This window comes from Elephantulus edwardii, unplaced genomic scaffold (genome assembly GCF_000299155.1).
Source record: "Elephantulus edwardii isolate Elephantulus edwardi_28Jun2011 unplaced genomic scaffold, EleEdw1.0 scaffold00017, whole genome shotgun sequence".
In the NCBI taxonomy this organism is placed as follows: domain Eukaryota; kingdom Metazoa; phylum Chordata; class Mammalia; order Macroscelidea; family Macroscelididae; genus Elephantulus; species Elephantulus edwardii.
The window spans coordinates 732,555-744,617 of NW_006399767.1; the positions used below are offsets into that span (position 1 = coordinate 732,555).

The 12,063-nt window shown below is 37.9% G+C and overlaps 1 protein-coding gene across 1 annotated transcript in view; it reads left to right on the top strand.

Annotated features, from left to right (window-relative positions):
* PKHD1 (polycystic kidney and hepatic disease 1 (autosomal recessive)) overlaps window positions 1–12,063 on the top strand; it is an 866,042-nt gene that overhangs the window by 345,000 nt on the left and 508,979 nt on the right. Inside the window, exons 37-39 of the mRNA XM_006882114.1 lie at window positions 4,602–4,812; window positions 5,662–5,819; window positions 8,335–8,526. Of these exons, the coding sequence (XP_006882176.1) occupies window positions 4,602–4,812; window positions 5,662–5,819; window positions 8,335–8,526 (561 nt within the window). The remainder of the gene's footprint in view (window positions 1–4,601; window positions 4,813–5,661; window positions 5,820–8,334; window positions 8,527–12,063) is intronic.

Consider the following 12,063-nt stretch of genomic DNA (forward strand, 5'->3'; position numbering starts at 1 on the left):
CGACTCGACGGCACATAACATCAACAACAACAACAGTTACATGATTCTGCTTTGATGGGATTGAAAACCAAAGAGTCATCATCAAGAAGCTCATGTAGAACTTGTATATATACCATGAAGCTAAATAAGGAGATACTTACAAGGTTTAAAATATGTTAGCACTGTTTAGCAGAACAAGATGATGATAAAGGACTGAAGATAATTTTTAAAGTGTGCTGTTTCTTTTTCTATACATATTCAATCTGTATGCTGAACAAATAATTCAAGAAACTTGAATATATATAAAGTAGAATATGTCATTAGGTTTGGGGAAAGGTTTATTAATAACCTGTGATATGCAGGTGGCACAACTTTTCTTATTGGAAATGAAAGGGATGTTAAGCACTTCCTGAAGAATATAAATGACTGCAGTCTTCACTGTGGATTACACATCAAAAGAAAGAAAACAGAAATCCTCACAACACTAAGTAATATAATGATAAACCAAGAAAAGTTGGATGTTATTAGTAGTTTCATTATTCTTGGATCCACAATTAATCAGCAACCTCTCCAAAATACTGAGAAGCAATGATGTCAGTTTGGAGACAAAGAGAAGCTTGATGCAAGTTATGGTCTTTTCAATCACTTACTCCCCATCTGAGAGCTAAACAATAAATAAGGATGACAGAAGAATTGATGGCTTTGAGTTGTGATGTTGGAAGACAGTATTGAATATCCCATGCACTGCCCCAAGAGAGCAATGAGTATGTCTTAGAAAAAGTACAATCATAATGCACCTTACACTCCTTGACTTGGAGACAAAGGTGGCAAAGCTTCATCTCTCATACTTTGGGCATGCTTCAAGGAGGGCCTACTCCTTTGAAAGGGACATCATGCTAGGAAAGAAGGAGGGTCAGTGAAGGAGAAGGCCTCCATTGAGAGGGCAGTCCAGTCGCAGTGACTACAGCAATAGGCTCAAGTGTTTCAGAGCTCATGGGGATGGTAGAGGATAGAATAGAGTTCAGGTGTTTAGTTCTTAGGGTCACTAGGAGTTGCACTCAACTCATTGACACCTAACAACAACAACAACAACAACAACAACAACAACAACAAAATAATTCATGCCATTCAATTATAGTGTTGTTGAAGGATACTGTGTAGAACATAGACTGCCAAAAGAACAAACAAGCATTTCTTGGAAGAAGAACAGCTCCAATGCCTCTTAAAATTAAGGATACTAAGGCTTCTTACATTTCTTTTAGCATAGAAAAGGATATTTCTTGGAAAAGGACCTTGTGCTTGTAAATGTAGAGAGTCAATGAAAGCAAGAACAGACCCTCAGTGAGATGTATTAACTCAAAATGACTTTAAGCACAGTAAGGACTGTGAGTATAATACAGGATGAGGCAGGGTTTCATTCTTTTGTAAGTAGATTTGCTACGCATCAAGGTCAACCCCAGCGTACTTCTAAACATCACAGGCTATGCAACTCAAGTTTTCTCAGGTCTCATTGAGACTTCAAGGAGTTTCTCAGGACTCCTTCAGCCTGTGACTATTACTGCCTATAAACTCCATGTGTGACAGAGTGGAACTTAGTTCTGTAGGGTTTTCTTGGTGATAGTAGTCTTTGAAGCTGTGACTCTATGTATCTTGGCTTATATTAGGCTCAAGTGCATCCCATCCCTTCCTCTCCACACAGGCATACTAGTTGTTAACTATGAAAGACTGAAAAATGTAGTCTTATCTGAGTTTATTCTAGTCTTTTGTAATAAGAATCAAAGCCAAATGTTCTTTCAAACCATTGCCTGCCTTTTGTCTGTGGCATTGCTGGATGCGCTCTAACCACCAGTCTATATCTGAACACACACAAGTTAAGGGAACTTAAAAATGTCCTTGGTTTATGTTAAACATGAATTGCAAATATATTATGTGATTTTGTTCATTTATTGTTGCTTATTATTAATTAAGAATAATTAATTGAGAATGCTGTTACTTCTACTCTTGGTTTTTTCATGTTCAGCTTGTATCCTAGCTGTCCTTAGTTTATTGCATGTTAATTGAGTCTTCAGTATGGATTGAAGCTCAATGTTAAGAAGACAAAGATTCTCACCACTGGACCAATTGACAGCATCAGGATGGATGGTGAAGAGATTGAGATTGTTAACAACTTTAGTCTGCTTGGTTCCGTCGTCAACACTCTTGGCACCAGTAGCCAGGAAATTAAAAGGCGCATTGCCATGGGAAAGTCTGCTGTTAGGGACCTCTCCAGGGTACTGAAGAGCAATGGTGTCACTCTGGAGACTAAAGTGCATCTGATACAGGCCATGATCTTTGCAATCACATGTTATGCATCAGAGAGTTGGACAATGACTAAGGAGGATAGAAGGAGAATTCATGCCTTTGAGCTTTAGTGCTGGAGAAGAGTATTGAATGTTCCCTGGACTGCCAAGAAAACAAACAGATTCATCCTGGAGAGGGTTAGACCAGGCTGCTCCTTGGAGGCAAGGATTCTGAGGCTTGGTATGACATACTTTGGACATGTTGGAAGGAGGGACAGGTCCTTGGAGAGGGACATCATATTTGGGAGGGTGGAAGGACAGAGCAGAAGGGGAAGACCCTCTATGAGGTGGATTGATTCAGTGACTGTGGTAATCAGGATGGGTGTGTCAGAGGCAGTGAGATTGGTGCAGGATAGAGCAGGGTTTAGGGTTATTGTACCTAGGGTCGCTACGAGTTGCAAGCGACTTGACAGCACATAACAACAACAACAACAATTGAGTATTGTGAACAATTGATAAAACATTTGTTAGCATTTGATCTTTGGTTAACATTTTCCTGTGCTTGGTAGCAACATTTCTTTGCAGACATTCAGGAATGGATCATTGAAATTCACATATATACATGCATATACATATAAATAAATTTTATTTCATTTTATTGTTCCCAAAGGTTAAAACATACAAACACAGAATAAAATTAAAATTATTTTCTTTTTGGGATGATTTATGTCTTAATTTCCACCTGCCCTATAATTAGACATTTTGAACTCTGTAAATATTTTTCAAGATAAAATTATTGCCCAAGTAAACTTTAGAAATTGTATCATTAACCCAAAGACCTTGCTGAGCCTAAAACAACATGGTTAGTGCAAGTTCCCGCACACACGCAAATAAATAAAGAGGAAAGTTTAAAATAATTTGAAAATGATTTATTGTCCTCCACTTCTGTAGTTAGCGATTCAAGTCTTATTACTTTACTTTAGTGCAACAAGGGAGGACAGTAACTTGCTGTGGGCTAAGGGTAAATTATGATCTATTGCAAAGGAGAAAGGAAACACGCTAAAGAAAGAGGAAGGAGTTGAGAGTAAGCTATGTGTTTTCTGAGGTATTGCTTTAGATAATGGTCTGAAAAAAACCATTCAGCTTTGACTCTTATTAGAAAAGGCCAGAATAAACTGTGAGCTAAGACTACCTTCTTCAGTCTTTCATAGTTAAGAACTAGTATGCCTGTGTGGGGAGGAATGGAGGAGATGCATTTGAGCCTATTATAAGCCAAGATATATAGAGTCACAGATTTCCACTTTTCAAATAGCTTCAAACTCTGCCCTAAATATATTAGATATTAGAGTTGGGAGCGGTAATTTCATGCACCAAGATTTAGGACAGCAATGTTAAGGTGAGTTTGAATTTCTACCCTATTTGTACATAGTGACGTAAATTGAGAAATTCAGTTTGGAAAATAATGTTGAACTTCAAGATCAGAATCAAGGAAACTTTCATTTTTCTTTGGGATAAGAGAAAATGGAATCAATTACTCCCCAAAATAGAATGATAGAAAGAAGGAATGGAAGAGTAGTATATGCTGATGGTCTATTATAAGGCAAAGTCTAAGCTAAATATGTCCTAGATTTTACCTCATTTGATTTCATTCATGTCTGTGAGGTAAGAGATTGCTACCTTTTACTTTGTAACTAAAGATGCTGAAGCCTACACATGTGGTTACTTGGTTAAAATATGGCAAAACTAGGATTTTTATAGTCTTTGTAATTACTTGCTATGCTTCAGAAAGCTGGACAATGACTAGAGACAATAGGAGAAGTGATGCCTCTGAGCTCTGGTGCTGGAGAAGAGTGTTGAATATTCCATGGACTGCTAGGAGAACAAACAGGTTTGTCCTGGAGAAGGTGAAGCCAGAATGCTCCTTGGAGTCAAGGATTCTGAAACTTCATCTGACATAATTTGTACATGCTGCAAGGAGGGATCAGTCCTTGCAGATGGACATCATGCTTGGGAGGATGGACAGCACAGGAGAGGAAGACTCTTGATGAGGTGGATTAATTCAGTGACTGGATCATGGAGGTAGGTGTGTCAGAGACAATAAGATTGGCACAGGATAGAGCAGGGTTTAGGGCTGTTGTACTTAGGTTCACTATGAGTCACAGGCAACTCAACGGCACACAATAACAACAACCACCACTCTACCCTGGATTATTTTTATTGCCACTATTATAAATTGGAACACTAGCATTCCACTTGGAAAAAGTGAAGAAGTTGGTACTTACTAATCCTGCAACTTGATTTTCCAGCTCTTAAAGCATTTTTTTTTTTCTTGAACTACTTTAGGTACACTACCAGAAGTAACTGTCACCCATCTTCGAGCAGCTGCAAATGCCAATGACACAATGCTGGCTCTGGAAGATACTGTGGACTGGCATACTGGAGATGAAGCTGTAATTATTAGGGGAATAGGTGTTGGAGGTGCTAAACCAGTTGAAGAGATTGTCATTGTGGAAATGGTGCACAATGCGGACCTCCATCTTCGTTCACCTTTGAGGTATTAAGCTGTCCACTTGGCTAAATGCTGATTGAATAAAATGAATTTTTACATGTGCTAAGAGTGGATTTTTGTTTGAGATTTATTTTTACATTAAACTTTGCTAGACATGTTAAAAGAAACTGTGGTGTCTACATACATATGGAAGTGTTTGTCATTTCAGTAGTTTTATTTTTATATTGTAGTGGCATTAAGTATGCTCATCCTATTTTTCAATAATCACCAACTGTTCATCCTTAACAGTAACTAAATGTCCTTTTAGTATATTCTTTTTGCACTCATTCCTATCCATCTTTGCCAACCACCAATAAACATTACCAATAAATGTTACCATTGTGTATTTACCTATTTTTGATAAAGTAATCATAAATTGAATCATACAGTATTCTTTTATGAGAGTTATTTACAATAGCACAATATGTATAAAACTCAAAACTTAAACTCATTTCTAGAAATAACTCTTAACTGACCCTCCAATCAGTTTTCAGAGGCTGTAAACCAATTGCATGAGAGATTTCCCATCTTTCTCCTGGAGAGCAACTAGTGGATTCAAACCACCCCTCTTTGGATTAGTAGTGGCCTTTAAGGAGAGGACCCTGCCCATCTTTCTCTCATAGAGTCACTGATGGATTTGAACTGACAGAGATACACATCCTTTGATTTAGCAGTGCGGCTTTCTATAGACCGTGGGAAAAAGATAGACAGTTTCCTCTCATTGCAGTCTGCAGTCTCAGAAACCAGTTGGAAGTTTGCCATGAGTTAGAACTAAATCACCACTAGCGACTGAGCGCCTTACTCTTCATATCTGTCTTTCTCTTTTTCTTCCTTCTCCTCACCCCCTCCCCCCAGATATTCTTATGATTTCACAGAAAATTGGGTGGCTGGAAAGCACTTCGTTTTCAAGGCCACGGTGGCTTTGCTCAGCAGAGGTATTACTATTCAAGGAAATCTTACTAAAGAGAAGATGAGACACCTTGCTTCATGCCAGGAGACCAGCGCTTTAGAAGGTAGATGAGTATTTTGTTGGGAAATCCAATGAATTATCAAGAATTTGATGTGTGTGTGTGTGTGTGTGTGTGTAGGAAATGGAAAGGATCTTCTATGAAAAACAATGTATTCAAATTTTGTAAATAAATAAGTAGAAGAAAGAAGAAAGATAAGGAAAAGAAGAAAGAAAGATCCTTTTTTTTAAAAAAAAGTATTCTCATTATCAGGTGATATGAAACATTGTTATACTTGACCTTATACAATACACAGGATGAACCCTAGACTTTACCACATCCCTACTATTCTGGAGTTTTAAGAATGCTCTTGATAAGATATCGTATCATTTTCTGCTTCTTTCATCCCAACATTAGTCTTGGAAAAGCATTACGTAGATATGAAGAACGTTTTCTCTTAATGTGTTAAATCTGGAGAATGTCTATAGAAATATAAATTATCTTTTGAATTAATCTTTCTGATTATAATGAAGTCTTAAGTCTGTTGCCACGTCCCTTATAACATTCTCAAAAACAAAACAAAACCTCAACAACCCATAATGCCAGAGTTATGGGCTTGACAGTACTTTCTTAGGCACACATATTCATTCTCTCCCTCTCTCTTTCTCTTTCTCTCTCATTGACTTCTGAGTGAACTACTACATTCTTTAGGTAAGTGGTCAAAAAAGTCAATTTATCTTCTAGTAGAAAAACAGGCACTGAATCACATTGATGTGCCTATTAAACATCTATTTCAGGGATGGTTAGTTTAGTAGGTTATGTTTTGGTTTTCCAGCCTGTAGATTATGAGGCTTTCACATGTTGTGAAGACATCATTTGTCAACTTTGGTCCAGGATGGTGTGGGCGTCAAGGATGACTCCCAGGCATGAGCACTCGATGGATGATGAGGCCATTTAACGAGACAGGAAGAGTGTAAGGTTTTGGGGTTCGAGGGTGAACATCATGAGTTTAATTTTGTGCATGTTGTGACAGAGAAAGCCTGGCAGTGTCTAAGTAGAAGCATTAGGTCATTTCTGAATCCTTGTGGAACAAAGATGCAGACTTGGGATGTGTCTATATTTGGGTGCATGTGGGTATGATTTTGGATTATGGTTGAATATAGAGACTTACTAAAAGCAAGTGGTTCGTGCGTTTATTCTTCAGCCATTACAATCCTGTCATTCTTTTAAAAAATGCATATTTGTGTAACAAAGGGTCACAATCCAATGACTGTCACACTTTAACTATTGGCTGAGTCAGAATCTGCACTCTGTTAAAACACTCTTGGTAATTTTTCACACAAATGGTTCTCAGATCACATTTTGTTAAAAATTGTGTTTCAAAATACTGTGAGGCCAAGCTTCTAGACTTGGAACATTATCAATCTGCTGCACATTTCCAGAAAACAAAACCCTAGATTCACTGTAACTCTTAAATGTTACTATAAAATTATCAAAATAAAATTCACAGACCTTGATGAAATCTCAGTACATTCCTCACCTGTTCTTTGCATTGTGCAGAACATGTGAGTGTAGCCCCTTAATCAAACAATTAGAGGCATGTCCACTAAAAAACATGAATCTTGGATATAAATCCTCAGAACTGTGATAAAACATATGCATAGAAAACACTGCTTTATTCTCTAGATATTATTAACAAGTGAATGGATTCTGACATTTACTGTGAATTATCTGAGAACAATACATCATTTTGTAATGTTGACACTTCTCTGCCTCATTAACGTGGATAATAAAGAATCAATTCTAGAGATAATGGCTACTCCAATCTGAGGCTAGTGCACACAATCAAATGTCACATCACCAGAAAGGGCCCTGGGTTTTGAGGTCACAGCACTTTATAGTAATAGTACTGTGAGGTGTTCTGTTCATATAGTCTAGTTCCACTAAGCATAACAGAAGTTGTCCCAAGATGAGCTGGCAGCAAGGCTCGAGAAGAAAGCGTTGTTACAGGGACCACCCAGATATTTTCTGTGCACTTTTTTGGCCATTTATTCAGTCACTTTAATGTTAAATCCCCAAACTATAAAGCAGTAAAATAAAGACAGAGTTTCATTGGATAACGTCAGACTAAAAAGTGGTGTGATTATATTCAGTGCTCACATTTCTTCCCTACAATTATTATCAACCCCAAGAAGGTAATTTTATTGCACACTCCCTCCAGGGGCTCTTTCAGATTGAAATAAGCATCTCTTTAGCTTGGACTTGTGGGTTATAGTTTGCTTCGTTGTGACAGTAAATTAAGTAGATTGATTCGAGTGTTTCTGGAAATAACGGAGTGAAGGCCACACCATATCCTGGTTAGTGGGTATTATAATTAATAATCCACAGAGGTTAATCAAAGTGAAAAGGAACTAAATTTTTATCCCCCCCCACCGCTAGTTTATTTACAAAATGCAAATACAAATTCTAACGAATACTTTCAACTAAATTTTTAAATGAAACAAACAATAGTCACTTGTTCTTTATGCTGAAGCACATTTGACATGCTCTAAGGCTCTTTGACATCATTCTTTTTTTTTAGGTAATTCACAAGACTGTCTGTATTTCAAGAGTGAGAAGATGTTAGGATCCATAGACTTTGGGGCCAGAGTCATCATCCAGTCCTTCCCTGAGGAGCCCAGCCGGGTCTACCTGAAAGGAGTGCAATTTCGAGATTTGGGGCAAGCCTTCCAGAGGCATCTGAGCTCGCTGACTCTTGTGGGAGATTTGAGAAGTAAGGTGGTCCAGCCTATGATGTCTCCTTCTCCCTCCCCTCTTCTACAGACATTCAGGGATGATGGCGTGAGATATGAGGGCTTCACAGATGGGAAGTTGTTTACGTTGAAAGTCTTTCTATTGTAGTGTAACTGTTTTCAAACTACAGGTTGTCATTTGCCTTTGATTTGACTGATTAGAATTTTGCTGCATTAAGGACTAGTATTGCTAAGCCTTTCACCTAAGGCTCTCTGGATAGATTCAAACTTCTAACCTTTCCATTAGCAACTAAGCATATTAACTGTTTATACCATGTTGGGACTCCTGTCAATGCTATTGTTGCTGTTAGATGCTTGCTGTTACGTCTGTTATGCTTCAGAGTGACTGTACAACTGAATGAATTATGGATGATCTCCACAGTTGTTGCTACGTGTGAGCCCATTGTTGTAGTCACTGAGTTAATGCATCTTATTAAGGATCTTTTTCTTTTCCATTGACCTTCTTTACCAAGCGTAATGGTTTTCCCCAAGGACTGGTTTCTTCTGATAACATGACCGACATATGTGAGATGAAGTCTCTTAATTCTTGTCTGTATTCTGGGTGTACTTATTTACATTCTGGTTGTTCTTTTTGTAAGACAGATTTCCTTTTTTACTTCTGTTCATCCATGGTATAATTAAATATTCTTCACCAACACTACAATTCAAAAGCATCGATTCTACATCAGTCTTCCTTGTTCTTTGCTCAGCTCTCAAATGCACATATGGTGATTGAAAATATTTTGGCTTGGGTCAGGTGCACCTTAGTCCTCAAGATGATATCTTGGCTTTTTAACACTTTAAAGAGATATTTTTCAGGAGATTTACCCAATGTAATGTCATTTGATTTATTTAAATAAAATTTTTCTTTTATATTGGTTTACTTACAAAGTTTGGGGGAGGTACAAATCATAGGGTTGTACAATTTTTTTTTTTTAGGGTTGTACACTTTGAAAGAGAGGGAAAAGATCCAGTGTCATTTGCTTTCTCAACTGCTGCTTTCATGCGTATTGATCATGGTTCCAAGTAAAATTAAATCCTTGACAACTTCAACATTTTCTCTGTTTATCATCATTTGTTTATTGGTCTATTTGTGAAAATTTTGGTTTTCTTTATGTTGAGACATATAATACATATTGAGGATTGTAGTCTTTGATCTTCTTCAGTAAGTGCTTCAAGCCTACTACTCTTCTTTCTTCAAGCTAGATTGTGTAATCTGTGTCCTACAGGTTATTAATGAATTTTCCTCCAGTCTTGATAGCCTGTTCTTCATCATTTGGTCATTATTGGACTATTTACTCAGCACAAAAAATGAATAAATACAAAGAAAAGATGGAACCCTGATATACTTTTATACTGATTTTAAATCATACAATATTTCTTTCCATCTTCACTTAATGCTTCCTGAATCGTTCAATATTCTGCCCATAACATCCTTAAGCATTGCAACTTGTGGCTTGAATTTATTCTTTAGTTCTTTCAGCTTAAGAAATGCAGAGCGAGTTTGGCTCTTTTGATTTTCTAATTCCAGCTCCTTGCACATTTCATTATAATATTTTGCTTTGTCTTCCTGAGTGGCCCTTTGAAATCTTCTATTCAACTCCTTAACTGCTTGATTTCTTCCCTTTGCTTTGGCTTCTAAGTGCTCTAGTTTAATATTCAGAGTCTCTTTTGACATTAGTTTGTTCTTTTCTTCTTTTTCCTTCTTTGTAAAGACGTTTTGAATTCTTCATGAATAATATTCTTGATATATTCCCACAGATTATCTGGTCTTTGTTCATTAGTGTTGAAGGCCTCAAACCTATTCCTGAGTTGGTTTTTAAATTCATGGAAGATAGACTCAAGGCCAAATTTTGATTCCTGTGGATATGATGTAACCTTCTTTAGTTTTGACTTGAACTTGCATATGAGCAGTTGGTGATCTAGTCCACAATATGCACCTGGCATAGTTTTCATTGCTGATATTGAACTACTCCAACAATTCCTTCCTCAGAACAGTTGATTGTGCTTGTACCCAACACAGTGTGGAAATCATCAAACAATATCACTAATATCACACACTCACAAAATCCTGCTGAAGATTATCCAAAAACTTGCATAGTACATTGACAAAGAACTATCAGAAATGCAGGCTGGGTTTAGAAGAAGTCGTGGCAGTAGGGACATAACTACCAATGCCAGATAGATCTTGGCAGAAAGCAGAGAGTACCAGAAGATTGTCCGTCTGTGTTTCATTGACTATGCAAAGGCATTAGACTGTGTGGATCACAATAAATGGTTGCTGACCTTGAGAAAAATGGGAATCTCAGAACCCTTGATCATGCTTATATGAAACCAACACTGGGACCAAGAAGCTGTCCTCAGAACAGAGCAAGGAAGCACTGCATGGTTCAAAATCAAGAAAGGCGTGCATCCTATCCCCGTACCTTTTCAATCTGTATGCAGAACAGATCATTCTGGAGGCAGGGCTTTATAAGGAGGAGTATGGCATCAAGATTGGAGGAAGACTTATTAACAATCTGTGATATGCAAATGACACACCTTGCTTGCTGAAACTGATGAGAACCTGAAGCATTTGCTGAAGAAGGTCAAGGACTGTAGTCTTCAATACGGATTGAAGCTCAACATCAAGAAGATAAAGATTCTACCACTGGGCCAATTTTCAGCACCATAATAGATGGAGAAGAGATTGAGGTTGTTAGCAATTACAGCTTGCTCAGATCCACAATCAACACTCTTAACACCAGCAGTCAGGAAATCAAAAGACAAATTGTATTGGGAAAATCTACTGTCATGGACCTCTCCAGAATGCTGAGGAGCAAGGATGTCACTCTAGGTACAAAGATGCGCCTGATCCAGGCTATGGTTTTCTCAATTACTTGTTATGCTTCAGAAAGCTGGACAATGACTAAGGATGACAGAAGAAGAATAGCTGCTTTTGAGTTGTGGTTCTGGAGCAGAATTTTGAACATACCATGGACTGCCAAGAAAACAAAAAACAAATAGGTCTATCTTGAAGAGGGTAAAACCAAGTCTCTTCTTGGAGTCTAGGACTTTAAAGGATCTACCTCACTTACTTTGGTCATGTGGCCAGGCGAGATCTGTTCTTGGGGAATGACATCATGCTCAGAATGGTGAATGGACAGCGCAGGAGAGAGAGACTACAGAAGAGATGGATTGATACAGTGACTGGGACAATAAGGGTTGGTGTGTCAGAGTTAGTGAGACTGGCTCAGGACAAGGAAGGGTTCAGAGCTGCTGTACTTAAGTTTGGTAAGCATCACAGGTGACTCAACCAGTAACATACTATGACAGCTTTGGAAGCAGGAGTGGCATCCACTTCCTAAACAACATGCCTCCAGAACCTGTATGAACTTTGAGAAATGTGGATAGTTGTAGAGGGGCCTTAGGCCTTTTGTTCCTAGGGTTACTATGAGTTGTGCTTGACTTAAAGTTATTCAACAATATTCCCTTGTTCTATTCAATTGACTCCCTCTTGGAAATTTTTTCTAAAAATA